The 23,324-nt window shown below is 38.7% G+C and overlaps 1 protein-coding gene and 1 pseudogene across 1 annotated transcript; both read right to left on the bottom strand.

Annotated features, from left to right (window-relative positions):
- Positions 1 to 1,426: 1,426 nt before the first annotated feature.
- Positions 1,427 to 5,214, bottom strand: LOC115132480 (homeobox protein Hox-C11a-like; annotated as a pseudogene).
- Positions 5,215 to 17,678: 12,464 nt separating this feature from the next.
- LOC115132861 (homeobox protein Hox-C12a-like) lies at positions 17,679 to 20,169 on the bottom strand. The gene is made up of 2 exons (XM_029665600.2): positions 19,553 to 20,169; positions 17,679 to 18,627 (listed from the first exon to the last, which is right to left on the bottom strand). The coding sequence occupies exons 1-2, from the start codon at positions 20,166 to 20,168 to the stop codon at positions 18,389 to 18,391; spliced, it is 855 nt and encodes a 284-aa protein (XP_029521460.1). The 5' UTR covers position 20,169; the 3' UTR covers positions 17,679 to 18,388.
- Between the last annotated feature and the right edge of the window lie 3,155 nt (positions 20,170 to 23,324).

Here is a 23,324-nt window from a genome sequence, read left to right on the forward strand (position 1 = left end):
TTATCTATACATTATTTTCCACAAGAAACGATGGAAATATGAAATAGGTATTAAAGCTCATGCCAACATGTTATAAAACTTCTCATGCGTGAAAACATATACATTTTACAGGGACAATAAAATGTATTTACTGGGCGTGCTAAAGCTGGAAAAGTTACCTGCTGTAGTTTAATGGCATGGGTCAAAGTTGGACTCTCTACACATTCCTTTTTCTGTTCCCACTCACTCCCATTGGTCGATACCCCTCCTGCGCAAATTTCCGGGCAAAAGGGGCTCCTTGATTCCACTTTATTGCAGCGGGTTAGAGGTGAAAGCCTTGACATTATTGAAGTTCAAAGACTACTTTTAATTATAAATTGTAGTTAATACATACACGTGCAATCTTCCATAGACATATGCTCTGTGAGCACGCGGGCGCAGGCACGTAGGCCTATCCATACACACACAAAATCTATCAAATCAGTCACACACCAGTGATGTCCTCGATATGTCCTCGATATTTATAGATATGCACATACACCTACCACCATTGACCTGGAATTCCAAGATCTAATTTTAGGGGTCCGTTTTAATCAGAAATGTCTGTCTGCCATATGGCTAAAGTGTGTGTGTGTGTGTGTGTGTGTGTGTGTGTGTGTGTGTGTGTGTGTGTGTGTGTGTGTGAGTGTGTGTGTGTGTGTGTGTGTGTGTGTGTGTGTGTGTGTGTGTGTGTGTGTGTGTGTGTGTGTGTGTGTGTGTATCATATATGCAGTCGTATGTGCACAACACCGGCCCGAGGTCAGGTTGTACAGTGTAGTTGTCAAGTTTTTTTGTTCCGACAGCCAGTCTTACTTGTTTACTATTTACTGCGGAAGTGAGCACCATTCCCGCCGAACAGACGGTGCAATTAAGAGAAAAAATGTCAATTTAGTGCCTTTGTCTTTATGGCAGTGTCTAGACTGCAAGAGTGGCGATTCCATTTAGTGGGCACTAAAGAAGGATCCCGTACCTCTTTCTTTCTCTGCGTTTCTGAAATTTCTTTGCATGTTGTTGTTTGTGTCTAACCCATATTTGAGCAAAAGCTCAAATATGCACTCCTATATGAATGTACCCCTCAACATTCCCACAACACACTCCCTCAACTTTTTTGTCAGAAAATGTTTGCATAAAAAGGGAAGGCCTATTCCTAGATGACAATAGTTGATATACATAAATACCCCGAGAAATACCCCACTCAAATCCCTTAAAAATTAACATCAGATAGGCTTAATGGTTAAAAATAAAATCTAAGACACAAATGCAGTCAGATGTTTTGGCAATACTTTTCAACCATTGGCTACCACTCTTAATCACTTCCTTTGAAAATGACCAGCAGATAGACATGGTCAATAATAAAATCTATGACAAAATCCACCAGAGTCTGTTTGTTGTCTATATGTCTGTTTATTTCATAGGTATCTATATAATAATGATACACAGGCACAGCTCCATATTTTCCTCCTCATCTTCCATAGCCAACACCGAGCATAAAGCAAATAATTTAAAGGAGCGTTAACATTAAAGCTTTTAAAGTACACCGCTTGTTTGGGCGGTGTAAAGAAAATAGCAGCACCGAAAGGGGGTGAGAAATTAAAAATGAAATCATATTTACAATCACGAATGCACATAGTTGTATAGTCTGTACAAGGGAAACCATCAATACAAATTGTACACGTCACAGTTCTCAATGGCAAAAATGAAGCCTGTAAATACTATTTTGTCTTCAATAGTCTAGTCGAAAAGAGAATCGTGGTTTCATGGTAGGCTACACATAGGCAATACATATACCTATACAACGACCAGGGGGAAGAGACATTTTTAAATATCCAATACAGGCCTATCATTGCTTCCAAATTGTGTTGTAACATTTAATATTCAACAAATAATATACTTGTGAAATGCACAAGTAAATACACAGAATTAAAATTCGTGGTAAATACATGGAAATTCATATGAACTACGGCATAGCAATGATTATTATATCACCTGTAGGCCTATATCTGAAATAGAAATTATTCTGTGCACGAAGGCTACAGGAAAATGGCGGCTTATTACGCATACATAGAGAAACCCCATATGTTGGAAATAGAAATAACCTCAACATAATATTTAGTTGCTCAACGTGGCTGCTGATCTGGGCTCTTTGTTGTAACTTGAACTTTGTTTATTACTGGTGATAAGAATTCACTGAGAAAAGAGTGTCATTGACCTTTGACTATAATCATTAGGCCTATGCTTTAACACTCCTCACATGCTCACAATAGAGGGTTTCCAGAAAAATATTGCAAACGATCTCTGCTTAATTTCTTTTCTTTCATTCTTCGATTCTGAAACCAGATTTTAACCTGTCGGTCGGTGAGGTTCAGCATCCGGGAAAGCTGCAGCCGTTTCTCTTTATTGATGTAAACGTTAAAGAAGAACTCCCGCTCCAATTCTCGAATCTGAAATTTGGAGTATGGACATCTCTTCTTCCTCGTGCGAGGAGTACCTGGGGTAATCAAACAGGAAGGACATGATCAACGAAAGTTTCAAGGAATAGTTTGTCATTCACGAACGGATATTCACATGAAGTTAAAGTAGCCTAGCTAACACGTATTAACATCAACATAAAGTACGTAGGCTCTTTCTGCGAATACACTATTCAGGTATTTCTAGAAGCATTCATTTAATGGTACCAATTCTGTCAACATCCAACACGTAATATATCAAAACAATCATCCATAAAGACTATTAAATTATCCCACGCACTCAAAGTGCAAAGAATATCAATTTACAGCCTCTAAGTATGTGTTTATTTATTACAAATATACAATAACAAAATGTATACGGCTGCAGGTTGCGGGGCATTCCCATGGAATTCACACTCCTTCATGGTTGTTTGAAATGTTGTTATATATATATGAGATATTAATCCTCTTGTAAAGCTAAAATGGCTCTCAAAATGGCAATACATCACAGTTGTGGTCAAAATCTCATGAAAAAGACTAAGTACAACGACATAAAACATCTCTACAGTAATGCTCTGATTGTGCAACATTAGGCTTCACAAACAGACGCCAATGTGTGTGTGTGTGTGTGTGTGTGTGTGTGTGTGTGTATATAAATCACTGCAAATTCAGACATAGATATCTCAGGGCTAACCGAATGGAAAGAGGTTCTCAGTTCATACTGACCACAATTTACACATACCCATTCATAACTAAATGCAATACACATAGATGTAGCTTGGATGCTAACACAAATGTAGCTATATAGACTACATTTGGACAGAATGTGTTTTCATACTCAGAGTTGGGGAAGCTACTTTGAAAATATAGTTTAACAAGCTATCAATTACTTCACACTGGAATAATTTAAGATACACTAAAAATACCCTTAAGAAACATACAACCTTAACTGGAGTAACTTTGAAAAAGTAGTTCACTTCATGCAAACTACTTCATGAAAAAGTATCATACCTTAATCTGACTACAAATGACAAGAACAGGTCACCTTGGACATAATGTGTCATTTAGTTTATTTAACCCCAAAACGATGTTTCAAGGGAAAATCCGGCAGGTGGTCTGATGCAGAAAAAGAAAGGAAATTCCTGCCTACTTTACCCATCCTTTATTTGAGCTACACCGCTACATGGTAAAAACAGTAATAAACTACTGAAAACAGTACCAAGATTTGAATTTATTTCAACGACCAAGCTACAGCAAATTTGAATGAAATGACTAGTTGAACTAGCCTACATGTAGTTCACTACTCCCCAACACTGTTCATACTGCGGTACAGAGCTTGAATTGCGGACACAAGCATGGTCCAGATATGGACACAAACACATAACCGAGTCTCTACGACTGATTCATTTTGTCTCCAGATACATATAAATATCCTAGATGGATACTTATGGAGCCTGTCATATGGTCAATAGCTGAATTAAGAATACTAGTTTGCCTCCAAGTGCACAAGGCTAATAATCTCCCAACATCTTTTAGTAGGGTTAGTTTGCATGCAAGCTGCTAAAAGAAAATTAACAAGATACCAAAAGCAATGTTCTGCCCAATTGGTTTTTACTCACGACAGACCAAGGAGAAAATCCCTTAAAATGCCCAACGCAAGTTCATGATCAAAGTTAGCATTTGTCACAATAGCGCGCTCTTAAAATTTCACGGACTCTAAGATAGAAGCGTCTGTGTATAACATGCTTTTTTTCAAAGCACTTTCCCATCGTAAAATGTATTCTCGTTGTAAGAAAGAGCTTTGTAGGTTACAATAAAATCCTTTGAATGCTTATAAAACTCCACATAAAATCTGACCGACAAAACACTCGGCTAGTCCCTTAACCTTTCCCCATTTATAGCTTCGGTACCTACTCGACTGGCTGTTCTTGCTGGCACTGCCGTCCTTTGTGGCTGAAGAAGTACACGAGCCCGAATGTGTATGTTCCTCCTCATCCTCTGGGTCCTTGTCCTGGTCTGGGGCGCCCAGTAGAGCCGCTGGCTGCTGGGACTCTGTTTCCAGTTTACTAGCTTCGCTCTTATGTAAACAATTCTCTGCTGACTGATTGTCCGCTCCGCAGTATGCGGTCTCAAAAAAGCGGTCGAAACCTTGAGGGAGGACGTTGTTTTTCCCCACTCCGGGGTAGAACCCTGTGGAGGAATGGTTGGAGCTGGGGTGGTGGTGGTGGTGGTGGTGATGACTGTACACACTCTCGTTCGTTTTCATAAGCATTTCTGTCATGGTGGATGACGGAAGACAGTCCCTGTGCACCAGATCCTCTCCAGAGTAGCATGATGCATAATTGCTTCTATGGTGCCATTTACTAGAAGGGTCCAATCCATAGGAAACTTCCCGTACCGGCTGCACGTGAGGCAGATTTGAGGAATATGGGTAGGTTATCTGCCGCGACGAGGCCTGTGGAAGAAACGTAGAGACGGCGGAAAATTCGGGGACGTAGTAGGTGCAGTTCGGGAGATAGATGTTTGAGGCGCAGCCCGTTCTGTCCCCAAACTCGGATGTCCGGTCTTTGTGCGTCTGGGAGCAGAAGTTTCCCAGATTCACCGAGTTAAACATCTTTCCCCCGTACTCCGTACTATAGATAGATGTTTTGGATTCGAACTGCAGAAGGGGGAAATTTAGGAAGGCAAAAGATGACGCGCAATCCGTCTAAGTCGCCAAAGACACGTGATCGAAAGTAGATATTGTCATATATCAATTTGGAACACTTGGATGTGTAGTAGTTCACTTAGGTAAGATCTAGGAGGTTCAAACGATTAATTTAAACACCACAGGAGCACTAAGAAAACCAGTAACATAATCCTGTTTGTTGGCTTAGGTTATGGCAATTATAAAGATAAGCTTGAATATGAGGCTATTTATGTATGAGAGTGGGCTAGGGTAACATAGTTTAGCATGTGATATAGCAGACTAAATTTGATTTTGAATTCTACAGGTAAGACCTTACTATTATTATGACTATTATGATTATTACTACTATTACCATAGCATAGTATACTACATGTTGTATATTGTACAATAGCATATAGCCTACTGGTAGACAGCAGAATTTACTCTCACACATTGTAATGTATGACTAAACGCTACCAACAAAGTGTACCGAGATTACTGTGAAGTTAAAACAAATCCATGCTTTACAATGAGACCAAGATTCCAACACCACACTCGAAGCGCCCCTGTTTTGAAAAGTGTGTTTTCACACATAGCATAGCAGGCTTTATTTATAGGTAAATATCTATCGTGAATCTATGACTAACCTCTCTGAAACTGCTCCTCATCAAGGCAATGATTGTGACTGTTTTTGATTGATATAGATGTTGTCTTGCTTAAGATATTGCAGTTTTGAAATGTGGGGTATTTTTCATCTAAACCACTTTTATAGCCTATATTTACATTTTTGACAGCCACTAACAGACTAACATTTCCCTATAAGGAAAAAAAAACATTAAAACTCAATACGCATTTGGCTACATTCACGTGATTGAAGGATTTAGTTTTTCTCCGGATGGTATTTTATTTTATTTTATCAAGACATGGCCTTGATGGAAGCCTATATCTTTGGTGTTGTCTCAAAATATGTGAACTAAACGGGAATAAAACAACGATACACAACATACTGTTTAGGGTGCTTTAGTTCGACAAAATCACTCATTTTCTTCATTATTTTCCTTTCTCTTGGATCATGTTAGAGCTGGAGGAGAATAGCCGAGGAACTCAAGACCAAGGTTCCAGGCTGAACGTGGTGGAGAGAAGAGCACAAGTGAAATTTAACCTTGGTCGACGACGGCTGTCAAAACAGCTGTAATCCACCAACCGCGGAGTGTAAAATATAAAATAATCTTAACTTTGAATTGCAGAAATTAACAGTGTTTTAGAAAATGATAGTCTACTCGAGAGGTGACCTAGCTATATTTAAGCTAAAAGTCTAAAGGAGACCATTTCTTTTGTTTTGAATTAGGCTTGAGGACATATTTCTGCTTAGGCCCCACAGTCTCACTGGGCAACACATGAATCGATTTGTCATGGAATACTTTCACTCTGACAGCTGTTGAGAAGTAAGGAATACTTTACTGTATGTATATCTTTAGGGCTACATCGTGTAACTACTGTACATAGATGCCCGATTAAATATGCATTGTTTTCCGGAGAGAAAACAAATCTCGTTATTGATTCGTTTTAATTGTGCTCCCAGACAGAACATACATTGGTTATTACCTTCAAAATATACATGACGTCTGGAATCCCCATCACAAACGTGGCTGGGCCATGTGATCAAGTACAGGGATGTGTGGTATTTAAATCATGTAATTGCATTTATTCAATAATACCTCCGTGTGCGATTTCTCTTATGTGGGAAACTTTCACTGTTGTTGAATCACGTGAACCATACTGGCCAATCATCAATACAAAGTAAAACTATGATCATTGTATTGATTATGATAAATATCATTAACTTCCTCTGTTCCAAAATATGTTTTCTGAAGGGTAATCTTTATGCAAATTATATAATTGCATAGCCCAAACTCTATTGTTTCAATAATTTAAATGTTTAAGATTGTGAGAGTGTGTAATCATGTAGGCGCGTTTTGGCAGTCGCCTTAAAGCACATTATAGGAAGAAAAACCCACGTTACGTCTGCTGTTCCATTTAAACCATCAGAAATAAATAATACTATAATAACTAGAACTATGTATTTTGGAGAGGTATGTGGCAGTAGCATTGAAATATGTTTGTTTACAGACCCCTTTCAGAAGATAAAAGGTTGAAGTACACGATGCCTGCATCCAAGTACAAAGAAAGCAGACAGCTGCCTAGACACAGCACTTGAATTTGACCACTAAAATCTTCTACGTGCCTAACCATAAAACGCCGAATGGCTGTAAGAAAAAGCTAAATCCCTTTGTTCTATAGAACACAATACAGTGAGAGGGAGAGTAAGGAGTTAAACATTTTTGAACACTAATAAGTTCTACCCTGCACATATGAAGTAGTCTAACCATGCAGTCATACTGTCTAAATGAAAACACAAAATGAACAATTCCACGTCACACCACAAGGGACGGGTAAAAGAAGTTGAAAGCATTTATAGCTTATGTTGGACAAATGTTACTTAGCTACCATTAGTTAGTCTGGCTATATATAGCCTAGAGCGCAGTGAGTCAATTCCCTCTCGTTCAGGCTTGTAGCGTCTAATATTGTAGCCTAATAGAACATGGTGAAAGTTTGGATCCTATAATGACATTCAAAGACTTTGCATACCATATTGGGAAACCATTGGAATATCATGACGCATGACCATAAACCATATGGATATAATTCAGGCCCTGACAGAAGTATATTGCATTATATAGGCCTATTTAATTATTCAGGTTTAGACAATCCATAAACGCACACAAAGAAGCGATAGCTCGACTCTCAAATGCATAGGCCTAAAGCTACCATCCAGTTTTAGGAAGGCCTAGTATTCATATTTTGCAAGGAATTCTATATCTTGGATAATGAATATCACAAATCATGATTGGATTATAATAGCGCTTTTTGCTCAAGGCGCTTTGCATTATTTAGGAGAAGCGCGCCTCAAGAACGGATATAATACGTTTAATTGGGAACTTCATACATTCCAAAAAGTAAACTATTCGAAAACATAATAATAAACCATTCATATTGACAGGTTGCAGAAAATGTACTGTCGTTGTGCTGTTGAGTCATTTCAATAAAGAGTTCTAAACGGCGCTAATTATCCAAAGCTTTACTGTAAACGAAGCCTCCACGCAGAATAATTCATTATTAGGTCCTTTGTGGAATTCATTATCGTCGATAGCAAGACAACAACAAACAAAGTGCATAGTGACCTTCATGTAATAGCCTTCATGTCCATAACACTGTCAGATATTCTCCAGCTCAGAAATCACTAACAACAGCGTTTTCTGCATGCGCTCTAATTAATATGCACAATGATTTTGAGAAGGATAATCAAGCTATGCCTTAACTGAAAGGCCTAATCGCTGAAACAGGGATATACCTATATACCAGTCGTGTACAATTTCAAACAGAGATGCCAACACATTGTCTGTGGTATTACATAAATGGCATGCCCACAACACTTGGGTAGTAAGGAAAATGAACACCGTGGGTAATCCTCCTTCGAATACCTAAAACGATGAATGACTTACGGGGCTGAAGCTCTAAGGCCATCATCCGGGGGATACGATTTACCATGTGTTTATTCTTCTTGGATTTAAGTTAAAGTAATGGATTTTAGTCTGTAATATTCCACCCGCAGTAGGACCCTGGAAGTGGATGACTGGTGCGCCATTTCTCGAAATAAGAACCCACTGGGCACAGACGTTATTTCAAATTCTATTTCATGTTGAGTCAGGGTCATTTCAATGAAATGACGTGGAAACAACGTTGATTCAACCAGTGTATGCCCAGTGGGAAGGGTTTCCTTCACTAATGTTTTTGACTAACTTAAGTCCCTGACGAATATGTCTACCACACGCAGCGAGTATGATCATACAATGTACGAAAATACAGGCAGAGGCTTCAACTTAGTAGCCACACATGGCATTTGGAGTCCTGAGAATTTCCTGAAAGAAGGAGGTGTTGTAAATATGTGCCATTCTCTGGTTAAACATCACTGTTCGTGAGCACAAGCTTTTACGACTACGTCAGGAATATAGGCAATGTATTTATACCTCGCACCATTATTACAATGGTAGCCTACATGTTTTTTACAACACACATAACTATCTGGACAAAAATGAACAGTAAAAAAGTACATGGGAATAAGTTGAATGTGTACACACAAGTCGTAGGCTATTCTGTTTATAGCCTATGATCGATAGCATGTCTATTGTGTGGTCTGGTTCATAGCCTAAACGTATTATGGACTATTCCTTTTCCTTCGCTTTTGGGGAACAGACAATGCTGTAAATAACTTAATCATCCACATTTTTGCTTCTGTGCTCCAGACACAGACCTTGTTTCGTCACCACCAGGCACCAAAATGGAAGGAAAGCACAGTTATCCTGTTGAGAGGCGCACGGCCGGCCCGGCGCGCCTCATATTAAAGCGGTCTGAACCAGGGCTAAATGTGGGGAGCGTGAGTAATCATGTTACTGTCCCCCCATGGCCTAGATACATTTAATTGGATGTACGTCGGTCTGTTAAACGTGGTTCTATGAGCTGCGAAGAGTTTCAAGCACAACAAGAAAGGCCCTTATTTTTACTGAGGTCTCAGTGAATGCACCTAGCTTGAACGCATTTGTACCGGGAACCAGTAGGTTACAAGATCAGATGATATAAACGCGGTAAAAGGGCTCTCCAGAGTCTATTTGTGGACTATAGGAGCACAAAGGTTGACAAACCATTATAGGCCGTTGATTAGTCCTCTCATCACAAAGATATACATTCAAGTTAAAGGAACTCCAGTGTTTGGACATTTAAATAGCTTTGTATTATTTTGCGGACAATAATTTGGTGTGTTTTACAATAGTTTTTTTTTACAATAATGATCAATGAAATGTTGTCATCAATTCTGTGAAAGTGTCAAATTATTTCACACATATTGGCAATTTATTTGATGTTTATCTTCATCCATATGTATCCAGTGATGTGTTGAAGTAGAAACAAACGTCTGCTCCTCTGAGGAGTTTATTATCATAGGCTATGGTAAATATTATTGACTGGTCAAATCCTTTTTATTGCATGGCGGCAAAGTGTAGTGGGCATCCTAAAAACAAAACCAGCTCGTGTTTGGCCTACTTATGAACATGAATAAAAAGGCACACAAAAAATTATCAATAATTGCAGGCCTGAATAACTTCACTTTTTTTAAACAGTTATTAAACCTCCCTCTATTATGTTGCACCTACATAAAAAAACAACTTTCCTTACCACAATGTGTTTGCATATGAGTCTGGGTATGTTCTAAATACATAAAGTTCTAAATACACAAATCACACTAAAATACATATTTTGACTTTTTGTGTAGGTTATATTATCAACTACAAGTATGCTTCCATTGCGAAAATAAGAATATCTTATTACATAAATCGTAAAGATAAATATCTTGCACAGGTGCGTCACAGTTCACCAAATAAACGTGTCTATATGAAGTTACATTTTAGTGTGAAATGGAATACATCAGAGGAAAACGAGTAAATAGGTTCATTTCTGCAGGTCTAATCTATACTAAAACGAATCCAAATGTAACTATTTCATGTAGTAAATGTAGCCTGCTTACCCAAATTCAGTTATTGCTATAATTACATTTTACGTAGCCCTACTACTTTTTGTTGTTTATTTGCTGCGATATTTGTTACTATTGTTTCAATTGATGAGTTAGCAAAGCATACCCCTGTTATTGTGTGTGTCAATAAAGATGGATCCCTACCTAATTGCTTTGTGGGTTCCCCTGTCTGCGTTTGTTAGTTCACCTTTGAAGTCGGGGCGGCAGGTAGCCTAGTAGTTAGAGCGTTGGGCCAGTAAACCGAAAGGTTGCATGATCGAATCCCCTAGCTGACCCTGAACAAGGCACTGAACCCTCTGTGAGCCGTCGTTGCAAATAAGAATGTGTTCTTAACTGATTCGTGTAGTTAAATAAAGCTAAAAAAAAAGTCAACACGTAATTTTCCATGCAGTGAGATATTATATACAATGGCAAAGATACCTTTCAAAGGCCTAAATGTTGCGGTACAATTAGGCAAGACAAACGATTGAATTGAACGAGGCCGCGGCTGTGTTGGTCAGTGAGCCTAGCATGTCTGTACATCATCATCCAAGTCCTGCTTTATTCTAGGAAACAACTGACACTGAGCACTGAATAACGCACATGCGTTACTCGATATATGCTATAAGCTTGAAGGACTAAAGTGGCGTAGCTGGAGAATTTCTTTATTTTTAGGATAATTTGGTAAATTATTCCTACTATTTCAATACCACAACGTTTCAAATATAAGTCAACGCATCGTCTGTATTTACCAGTCAGAACTCAATCAGAGTCAATTTTCCCGTTGCACAGCTATTAGGCTTACAGCTCAGCTCAAAGTAAGCACTGTTCCCGCCCACACATGGTGTTCAATGCATTTTACCAACGGCAAGTTAAACAAAATACAAAAATGGAAACTAGTGAGACGTTTGTTTTTGTTTTGCTCCCAGTCGGAGACAATTCACATATTTCTATTGCACCCAGTCAGTCAGTCAGTCAGTCAGTCAGTGTGTTGGTCAGTGTGTTGGTCAGTCAGTCAGTCAGTCAGTCAGTCAGTCAGTCAGTCAGTCAGTCAGTGTGTTGGTACACTAGGGATCCATATAAGGTACTAACTTGACCTTCAGTTTGTGCACTGTTCCCGCCCACACGTATCAGTTAAAGGAGTGGGGGTGAGGATAACCTATAGAAAACACTCCCCACAACCTTGGATAGGCCCCGAAATAGATTGTGCACGCAGCCATAATGTTAAACAAATAACAAACACAAGCTGAGGAGCTTTGGAAGATCAAAATCCAGTTTTGATTGGCAAAACCATGATACTTAAGCTGACAAAATTAATCCGCTAACAAATACACAGTTCACGTTTAGTTCGTCACAGCGTTAGGTTTGTCTGGACCACAGGATTTAAATAAGAATGAAAGGTATCCAATAAATGCTTGTAAAAACGACTGGGGGACACTCTGGTACAAAGATCCTCCTCTAAATTGTTATTTCGTTACAAGTATTTATATTAATGCCACTATTGTTATTCTATAATTATTATTGGTATTATTATGCTATAATTATTATTATGTCATTATTATTAGGCTAATTATAAAGATAATGCTGGACGATGCTCTCTGATTTTATTCAACACACACACACACACACACACACACACACACACACACACACACACACACGCAAGTGAATATCGTTGCACACTACTTTTCCTCTCTCTCTAACATGCTCGGTGTCATAAACGGTATGAGAGAGAGTGATAGAGAGAGGAGAGAGCAAGAGAGAAAGAGAGTGATAGAGAGAGGAGAGAGCAAGAGAGAGAGAGAGAGAGTGATAGAGCGAGAGAGAAAGAAGACAGAGAAAGAAGTGAGAGAAAGCGAGCGAGAAAGAAAGGGCGCCGAAGGCAGACCTGGCTCTCAAGAGAAGACAGGCTCTGTGCAGGCTCTGTGCAGACCACATACAGGCTCTGTGCAGACTGCCCACTTCCTAACTTCCTGCAAAATTACCATACACATATTTATCTTGTTTCGGCAATGTAAACATATGTGTCCCATGCCAAAAAAGCCCTCAAATTCTATTTAATTGAAATTGACTTGAGAGAGAGAGCGAGAGAGAGAGAAAGAGAGAGAAAGAGAGAGAGAGAGAGAGAGAGAGAGAGAGAGAGAGAGAGAGGTAATGTGATGGTGCTGGGGTGCCTGCTAGGCCACGTGGCTATCTGTGAAGTTCTCTGTGAAAGGCATGCATGTACCGCTTTACTGACCTCTGTGACGGGGCGCTAAGGGAGACAAGGCACCATAAACAGATTTAGCCAGTCTCAAAGTCAAAAGTACGATCGGTGTGCATGCATACCACATATAACCTCATATCTGCATTCTACACAAGAACGAAGAACATCGTCTCAGAGATTGGTTCTTCACTGACATTACCATCATATTTTGAAGGCTACATTTGAGTCAAATGTGCCTCTTTTTCATTGCTGGATACAATGACCGATGCGTAAAAGCACGTAACACTAGAAGTAGCATTATGCAATTTACTATAACTGTTCCAAGTCGAATATGTGTTTTCGAAGTGGGAAAAAAAACACAGGGAGAAAATGATAACCTGTGATTGATTGCTTATATGCACTCATTTTCTAAGGTGCAAATACTTTTTGAAATATAGCCCATATCCAGACAATATGTAGGCTATATATTGCATAACATACAAAATACTTATATTATTATGATTTAAAAAAAATAGTATGAGGTACTGGACTAATATTCGTAGTACAATATACTCTCTAATTTAACACATCAAAGGCATTCGACATTGAAGCTGCGAGAATATTCTCTGTGTAATCTCTGCGTAAAACCACTCCAATGAAGACACACACAGAATGTAACCCGAATATTTTCATCTTCAAATACCAGTTTTCAGAGTTCAAATTTGCATGCATTCACTTCTATTAATAAGTACGGTATAATCTAACATGTTAGACTATTATAGACTATTATGTGCAACCTAAAATCAGGACCACAATATTGTTTTGCCTTGTGCGTAAAATTCACACATTTTCCACCATGCATTCTCCACAATGTCTCAGGTAGAATACAGCTGAACTTCAATTTTTCTCGATGAAACATTATTATGCACCACTAAATACTTATTATTCAGATGATTGCTAGTTGTGTATAGTAGGCTTGTACCCAAAACACGTTCTCTCTCTTTTCTCATTTGTTGACTTTATCTATAAGCAAATCCATAGGCTGCTGCTAGAAACTAGCGTATGGTAAAAGCATTATGGTCTAATACATCTCTTGAGAGGTGCATTGAGTTGATGACACAATGCACCTCTCAATATCCTGACTGTAGAAACTGTGAACACAGGTTAGTTAAAATGGCAAAATCACAATAATAATATTGCAGAAGAAATGAAGGAAGCTGAAAGGACGGAATAAGTAACTGTGGCAACGTATCACCTCAATGTTCGCAATGTGATGATGGATCAAAATTTGCAGCCTTCTAAATTCTCAATAAACTCATGTATATTTTGAAGATATTGTTGAGATATACTAAGTTCAACACAGTATAGTCAGCCAGTTTATAGTAGGATAGAAAGATATAGTTCAATACTGTATAGAAGGCTAGTAAACTATATTCAACACGGTATGGTAGGCTAGTAAACTATATGCAACACGGTATGGTAGGCTAGTAAACTATATTCAACACGGTATGGTAGGCTAGTAAACTATATGCAACACGGTATGGTAGGCTAGTAAACTATATTCAACACGGTATGGTAGGCTAGTAAACTATATTCAACACGGTATGGTAGGCTAGTAAACTATATTCAACACGGTATGGTAGGCTAGTAAACTATATTCAACACGGTATGGTAGGCTAGTAAACTATATTCAACACGGTATGGTAGGCTAAACTATATTAAACGGTATGGTATTCATATTCAACACGGCATGGTAGGATAGTAAACTATATTCAACATGGGACTAGTAAACTATATTATGGTAGGCTAGTAAACTATATTCAACACGGTATGGTAGGCTAGTAAACTATATTCAACACGGTATGGTAGGCTAGTAAACTATATTCAACACGGTATGGTAGGCTAGTAAACTATATTCAACACGGTAAACTAAACTATATTCAACACGGTATGGTAGGCTAGTAAACTATATTCAACACGGTATGGCTAGTAAACTATATTCAACACGGTATGGTAGGCTAGTAAACTATATTCAACACGGTATGGTAGGCTAGTAAACTATATTCAACACGGTATGGTAGGCTAGTAAACTATATTCAACACGGTATGGTAGGCTAGTAAACTATATTCAACACGGTATGGTAGGCTAGTAAGCTATATTCAACACGGTATGGTAGGCTAGTAAACTATATTCAACACGGTATGGTAGGCTAGTAAACTATATTATATTCTAGTAAACTATACGGTATGGTAGGCTAGTAAGGTACACGGTATGGTAGGCTATATTCAACACTATGGTAGGCTAGTAAACTATATTCAACACGGTATGGTAGGCTAGTAAGCTATATTCAACACGGTATGGTAGGCTAGTAAACTATATTAAACTATGGTAGGCTAGTAAACTATATTCAACACGGTATGGTAGGCTAGTAAACTATATTCAACACGGTATGGTAGGCTAGTAAACTATATTCAACACGGTATGGTAGGCTAGTAAACTATATTCAACACGGTATGGTAGGCTAGTAAACTATATTCAACACGGTATGGTAGGCTAGTAAGCTATATTCAACACGGTATGGTAGGCTGGTAAACTATATTCAACACGGTATGTAAACTATAGGCTAGTAAACTATATTCAACACGGTATGGTAGGCTAGTAAGCTATATTCAACACGGTATGGTAGGCTAGTAAACTATATTCAACACGGTATGGTAGGCTAGTAAGCTATATTCAACACGGTATGGTAGGCTAGTAAACTATAGGAAAAACGCACAAGTGGCAGCAGCGTATGATGTAGGCGTAAGTATTTTTTGATATACAGGGACTAATTCAGACCACTTGACTGGTGCCAGGAGTCGGTCGCCGGATCCGGCCATCCACACAGTTCACTGAAATGCCAACAACTGATCTCAATTCAGAAAAAAACACAAGCCCCCACTTTATTGTGACAAACCCTTAATTCCCAATATATATTTTTTTCAATGATAATTATGTTTGAGAGTTATTTGGCTGATATGTGCAACGCAAACTCCATATTTTCTGTTTACCTGTCATTACCACATAACCAGTGCATCATATTGTTTTACCATTCCAAATGAGAGAGCTGGGGTTCTTGTACACATCACTTCAACTACGGACCACAGTAAAAGTTCATTGAAACAGCATGTAGGATAAATATAATCAGAATATCCAGCCAACTATGAGGTTCAGGATATTATAACTGGAATGTAGTCCTATTACTGCTATTGTCTGTTCAAGTCACTGTTTTATTGCATTCCAGCGACATTGACTACCTGGCCTTTGAACTGCAAGATGTGTTTATAATATTTAGATGAGGAAGCTACTCAACTTACAGTATATGTGTTGCCACACTCCGAGTAGCATTTATTACAGATCTTCAAAATGTTTGTTTTGGAAGAAAAACGGAAACAAAATAAAGCTATAGCTGATCTTAGATATATGTCGTGTATATCCAAACAAGAATCCAACGCAATAACCGTGTGTAATGCTAGAATGCGACTCATTTGTTGTGCCATTATCACATAATAAAGTACTTGAAACCACAGTAAAATGACAGTGGTATAACTTTTTTTTATTTAAGATTCTGTTTATTAGAAACCTTATTCATACATAGATACATTCATGTCATTTTTAAAACTTTTATACAACACAACGTTTTAAGCAACCCTCACAAGAGCAAATAAGGGAACGCAATATTGTACAAAAAAATAAGGAACAATAATATAACACTATCAGACGGAGAAAGGGTATCCTGAAATATCATGTAAATAGTATCATATCATACAATTTTTTATAACCATGTCATGGCTGTATGAAATCTTCATTTCATCTTCAAATCTTCATTTCATATAACCATTTACAACCGCAAATAATGGAAATGCGAGATTGATTATTGGAACATTAACATAAAACACTATTATATTGAGATAGGATATCCCCAAATATCATATTATTTCCATACTTTTCCAATTTGCTACACGTTATAAGGTAAAAAGAGACACCATATAGTACATAACGAATACCAAATACAGTAGCCTACAAATGATAGTCAGTACCTCCGACCAATGTATTATAATCATTATAATTATAATATGCATACATCATAAAGATTTTTAAAATGCGACGATATGTCTTTCAATCTTTCAGTTGTTTCTACTTTAAAAGTCATAAGGTACCGAGCAATCATTATGTATCATCCATTTGTTTATTTTTCACATAATCACTAACATGCTTTACTGTGTCTTTCACTGCTGGGGTTTAATCCATATACATTCAACACTATAATACATTGTGCTGCCCAGATGTTAAAGGTTCACACACCAGCGTTTAGATTTTGTATGTCATATATGTTTATAATATGATATGTCTTTCCACTGAGCCTATTTTTCAGTCAAGTTCTACTTCCAATGATGCCCATTTCAAATGTGCACTTTTCCAGCGGTAACCGTTATTCCTGGGCCTATATCAAGTACAAAAAGCTTATTGAGAGTCTATCTATGGGATGTGCATTTACGAAGAAGACATATATCTCTGCTTGTTATTGCAATAAGGATCTCCAACAACTCTATGGTGGAAGAATAATTGAAGCATAATTGTCAGCACGTCTACGAGAACTATGATCTTCGATAGCAGCCAGCACGAACCCGTGTTTAAACAACAACCTCATCTGTTCTGATCCAACCCCCAAAGTTATTCAGAGGCTGTTTGGGGGGGCAATATCAAATATCTTGAGAAAGTTGTCAGCACATGAACGAATTCATGGCAAATAATATTTCAAAGCGCTGCAGCCATAGAGAGGTTGGCTTGGAGGTTTAAGATCCTCTGATTTGCGGCTTGGAGTCTGACTCCTTGCTCGTGACCGTGAACGTGCCGAAACACATGGCAGGGAACTAGAGAAAGCAGATAAGGGCATTGTGTTCGTCTCAACCAATGTCGTTCGTCTTAACCAATCTACATTGATTCAGGAACACTGGTGAAGAATTGGCCTGATAGGTTTATCGCAAACTCTGGCCTCGTGTTTATTATATTGCTTTTCATTTTGTTAATTTAGTTTTCAAATCATTTATCAAAATAAATGGTTCATTTTCAAGGGTTTAGGAAATGACATCAGTCATGGACATCATGCACTAATTCCGTCCTTTGGGACGCAATAATATAATCTCACAGTTGATTAACGTCTGTAGGCCTATGGTAGTACTATCCTGCATAACTCGGCCAATATTCTAAGTTATCGCAGCAGTATCACTTGGTCGCTTTCCTTAGGGCCTACACCTAAAATATTTTCCTGAACATTTTGCACCTTCTGATGGAGATGGAGCGAGAGTAGGCTAGGTGAGTGCATGCATGCATTTATAGCAATTGCAGACAGGAGAAACACTGCCTGTCAATCGATTATCCTTATGGTGCCACGTCTCTACTAAATCTAAAAGAAGCCCATAGCTTGCTCCCTCATCATCAGTCTCTTCTTCTTCATACGCCGGTTCTGGAACCAGATTTTAACCTGTTGATCGCTGAGGTTGAGGCGGTTAGACAGCTCCCTCCGCCGCTGTCTGGTGATGAACTCATTCAGTATGAACTCGCCCTCCAGTTCGGCCAGTTGGAGCTTGGAGTAGGGTTTGCGTTTCTTTCGGGTCCGGGTGTGCATCGGGTACCACGGGGCACCTGGAGGGGGCATACAAGATATGGATAAGTCACACCAGTTAGGACTACAAATTAAGCTCACAGTCACCTCCAAGACTATTCTCATTTCAATGTGACTTCCTGTGCTGCGCACATAAACATGTGTTGTGTTACACTTTACTTGTTGTGGTCTAATCTATCTAGACCTTTCTAAGTCTGAATCTTATTTGATGACATGGGGAATGTTTGTTCAGAAGCTGCAGCTGAGATTCTGTTTCCTTCTTCGGAGTTTATACATAAAGACAAAGGGACCACTAATTTACAGTAGTTTGTGTCACATGAAGTTTTACTGATGCAGTTAAAGCTGATGCAGTTAACGCGATAATGAAGTATTTCCTTGCAAAACCCCAACACCCCCTCCCTTTAAAGTACACAGCGACAGATATGAATTATGTTAACGAGTCATTAAAACGAAACCCCTCTCTATTTGATGCAGTCATCCACAGCGCCTCACTTCTTCAAATCACTGCACTCATTTGTTCTGCCTAATATTTGCATAATATACATGTTATAACAAGCTAAATGATACAGATAAACCAAACTGATACATTCACATCGATAAGCTTATTCGTAATGATTTGTCTCTGACCCTGAGACGCATGCAGTGGCAGTAAGAGCCAAGACCGTGGACTAAAATGGTCTGCAGCCTAAAGTCTCCTGGTTGAAGACAAACGCTTGAAGCATGACGGAACATTTTAAGGAAACCCCTAGCGGCGTTTGTCTGCCACGCAAGTGAAGTCGCCTACAGGCAAAAAAACAAAACATGAGCATCATGATAACACATCGCTAGAGCCAACAACAAACCTCTGGCTATGCTGAACTACACAATTCCTTTGATAATAAACGAGCATTTTGGGGATTTATAATATCAAATAACAGTGTTTGGATGAATGAGGATGGGACCCACCTCCGCATGCAGCTATGTTGCCCGAGTGGGCGGTGTGGTTTCCTGGTGACAGAAGGGTCTGAGGGTCGCTGGAGGAAGTTTTGCTGCCCTCGTTGAGAAGCGAGGAGCTGGAATCGGATTCCAGAGATTGGCAGGACGGCGGGTCTTGAGCGAGTTGCTCGGTCCCATAATTATACTTAGAAAATGCACCAATGTTATTGCTGCCCATGCCAGAGTGCATCCCGTGATCAGATGTTATGAATGATGATGTGTCCCTCGCTTTATCCTCTCGCTTTAGGCTGCTCCCGCCACCACCTGAACAGCTCTCTCTGCTGCTCACGCTGCCATTGCTATAATAACATTTACTCTCCTCCGGTCGAGTAATTTCACACGACCGGTTGAAAGAAGGGTTAATAGACACGGGGCTGCTAAAATATGATTGAGAATATCCATTGCAGGGCTCGGATGGGTTCCACGGGAGGGAGCAAACATTGTCCCTTCTCGGGTAGGGGAGAGATGGTAGCCCCGCCAGTTGTCCCCCCGAGGCTCGGAAATTCGGAAAGTAAAAAGTGTCTCCAGTGTGGATGTTTACCAAAGGTCCCACAAACCCGGGATTAAGAAGATTATGCTCGCCCATTTCCGCGGGCCCGACCAACAGCTTCTAGTTTATTGCAATCTGACATTTAACGTAGTTAAACCTGGGGGTGCACCTGATTGGTAAACCTAAAGTCATGTGATCTAAGGACTAAATTATGCTACACAAGGGTACCACCCACTTGGTCCACCTCAGACAAAACAAAACATTAACTGTATTACGGGGTTTATGTGCTTTAAAAAAATACTATAAATGTTTTATTAAATATGTATAATCTTGTTTTTCTTCTCTGGAACCCAGTCGATTCCAAACCTACTTTCTCCTCTACTATACAAATATATGTAACAGTCCCTAGTCTCGTTTAATATTTTTATTAGCTGGCAAAGGTTTTAAAATACTATTTCTTATGAAAACTATTTATTTTCCTTTGAAGGAGAAGGTGCATCGTTTTTTCGAGCAAATTATGTTTGAATTAGATGTCAAATAAAGCTGTGATGTCCGTCTTTTACAAGCTTGTTTTAAGAAAAGACTGATGCTCATTGCCGCTCTCTACTTTAGCGGCTCTGTTAAAATCAGACGTTATTCTATAAGGTTACTTTAAGAGTGTATATCTCACATAATATTCTCCCATACACCCATGAACAACTTTAACAGATACCCCCTATAAACGTTCGCAGCCAAACTCTATGAGGACGGTGATAGGCCTATACCTCTCACAATTATTTTATATAAACTTTACAAGTTAGCAGAGGGAACTTAACACATTCAATCGGTGGAGACGTGCTGAATCATATTCCATTAATTAGTTGATTTGTAGTATTATCATTCTGAAGATGCTCTGTAGGAATCGCTATTATGCATCACAGTGTAGCTGTTATAATAGCAGAGCACCGCTGAGAGCAATTTTAGAGGAAAAATACTTTCTTATATGCTATAGTACAACAGCAAAAAATGAATGCTTAGTCTCAGCAAAAAATGTAATCACTTTACCATATTTAAAAAAAAATACGACTCCTATGCATATCATTCAGGCACGTAGCCAACAGTTAGCAAATACATTCCAATGTGGTCTAAGCCTGTCAAAATGTTCAACATATACGCCAGTGGATGGTATGGTACCATATTCTTTCTCTTTCTTCTCCTCCCATCTGGTCCACAGATCCTCTCATCAATTGCATTGAAGGTATCTGGAAATGCTTAGACTCAGAGTGCATTCTTAGATATAAATCCTTCTAATATATAGCTTAGTACTGACACTCATATTAATTCTTCTGAAGTTACGTAATGTTTAGACACCGGGCAAGACCGAAAAAAACAAAACTTATCTACACCTACATTACACGTAATTTAGCAGACACTCTTATCTAGAGCGACTTACAGGCGTAATTAGGCGCATTGCTCAAGGGCACATCGATAGATTTTTCACCCAGTCTACTCTGGAATTGGAACCAGCAAATTGTTGATTACTGTGCCAACACTCTCAACCGCTAGGCTAACTGCCGCCTCAGATCTGCAAATTTTTAATAAAAAATGCATACCCCTTTTAAATGTAATTATGTAACGCCTCTTATGCGCACGTGTGTATACTTATGGGTTAAGGCTCATTGCCTATGATCCCAGATGTCTTGTAGCACTGGTGACGATTAGTAGGCATAAATAAGGCCTACTAAATAAAGATTTACATACATTAATGAATGTATATTGCTCTGAATATGTCCGTTCTACTCAAGTGCATGAGCAAAATTGCGCTTTATTGATCTTAAGATATGTTAACCATTCACATTCTTTTCATGAAGAATGCGTTACCATAATATCAATTAAATATCACGCGCGGTTTTACGTCATAAGGATATTACAACATATAGAACTGTGTGTTGAGGGTATGGTAAAGGAATATAACTCCTTACCATACTATTTGATGTATAATAATAATGATGATCTGCTATAATGTGGATTTATAACTCTTTGTCCAAAACAATTTGACAATTTACGATATGTTCATATTATACGTCATAACAGCATAACTATGTAAAATAGAAAATAGAAAATATCGGTAAATAAAATAACTTAGGCCTACTGACAACGTAATTGTAGTAGGTAAATAACATTTTAGATGTAAATGTGTGGCATTTTGTACTTGCAATTTGAATATTCCTGCATATACAAGAAGTACAAAGCCTTATCTGAGAATACTAGCCTAATTAGTTTTACATAGGCTACATTGGTCGCTGCACAATTTTCAACTCAGACATTATTTGATGCAACCCACACGTTATTTGATCCATCGTCAGCAGTGACAGATATCACAGAGAACCAGCGCGCCTCAGCCTCTAAATAGAACGAAAAATATACATCTGAAATTGGAGACGCTGCTTTGAATTCTTTGAGTTTTAATCTGGCCTCGTGCACTTTCAGAATTTCTTCTCCAATCATTGCAGACCCTTAGTAAGTATTGTAATGCAGTACAACAACATAAATGTTATTATATGTTATGAGTCTAGCTACAGCCGTCTGACCATTATGGGAGATTACTTGGTATCGGTTTAGTTCACAACCTCTCATGTTCTTAATTACGACATAGTAATCCATTCTAGGAAAAGTTGCCAAATCAAAAACCTTAATTACAAGACGAGATAATGTCTGTAACCATCTAATGATAAGTCCATGACCATTTTCAAAGTAGAGCTTTAATTATCGATATATATATATATATTAAAAGTGAATCTGCATTATATATAATGGTTCCACTTTACCTCAAAGAGAATAGAGGCAACAGCGTCGTTGTGCCGCAGCAGACAGCAGACCAGACCCCCCTATGCCACCACGCCTTCGATCCAGACCAGCTCTCCAACAAGCCTAGTTCACATTCACACTGAACGATTTCTGGATTCACATTTGATACAGACGATACCTTTGGAAGCGTAGGGGAATTGAGCAACACTCAACTGATATTCTGTGATATTCTGAGAAAGTAAGTATTTTTGATAGGTCTATATTATTTTACAAAACGACAGTTGGGAAATACTGGTTGTCAGTTCAAGGTCACTGTCTCGTGCGCTGTCTGGAGGCTCGGGATTGGAATTTCTGTCTTGGAATCTCTCGGCCTGTCCAGACAGGGCAATAGCGGAAACAAAGGACTTTTTTACACCACTTTGATTTTGTGCAGACAGGTTGCCAGGGTTATGGCCTCGGATCTTT

The sequence above is a fragment of the Oncorhynchus nerka genome, linkage group LG7, assembly GCF_034236695.1.
Source record: "Oncorhynchus nerka isolate Pitt River linkage group LG7, Oner_Uvic_2.0, whole genome shotgun sequence".
Taxonomy (NCBI): domain Eukaryota; kingdom Metazoa; phylum Chordata; class Actinopteri; order Salmoniformes; family Salmonidae; genus Oncorhynchus; species Oncorhynchus nerka.

Excerpts from the sequence above, each read along its gene's own strand:
- LOC115132861 (XM_029665600.2), bottom strand. The coding sequence starts at position 20,168 with ATGGGCGAGCATAATCTTCTTAATCCCGGGTTTGTGGGACCTTTGGTA. Across the intron at positions 18,628-19,552 it reads CAACATAGCTGCATGCGGAG|GTGCCCCGTGGTACCCGATG; the intron begins GTGGGTCCCATC and ends TGCCCCCTCCAG.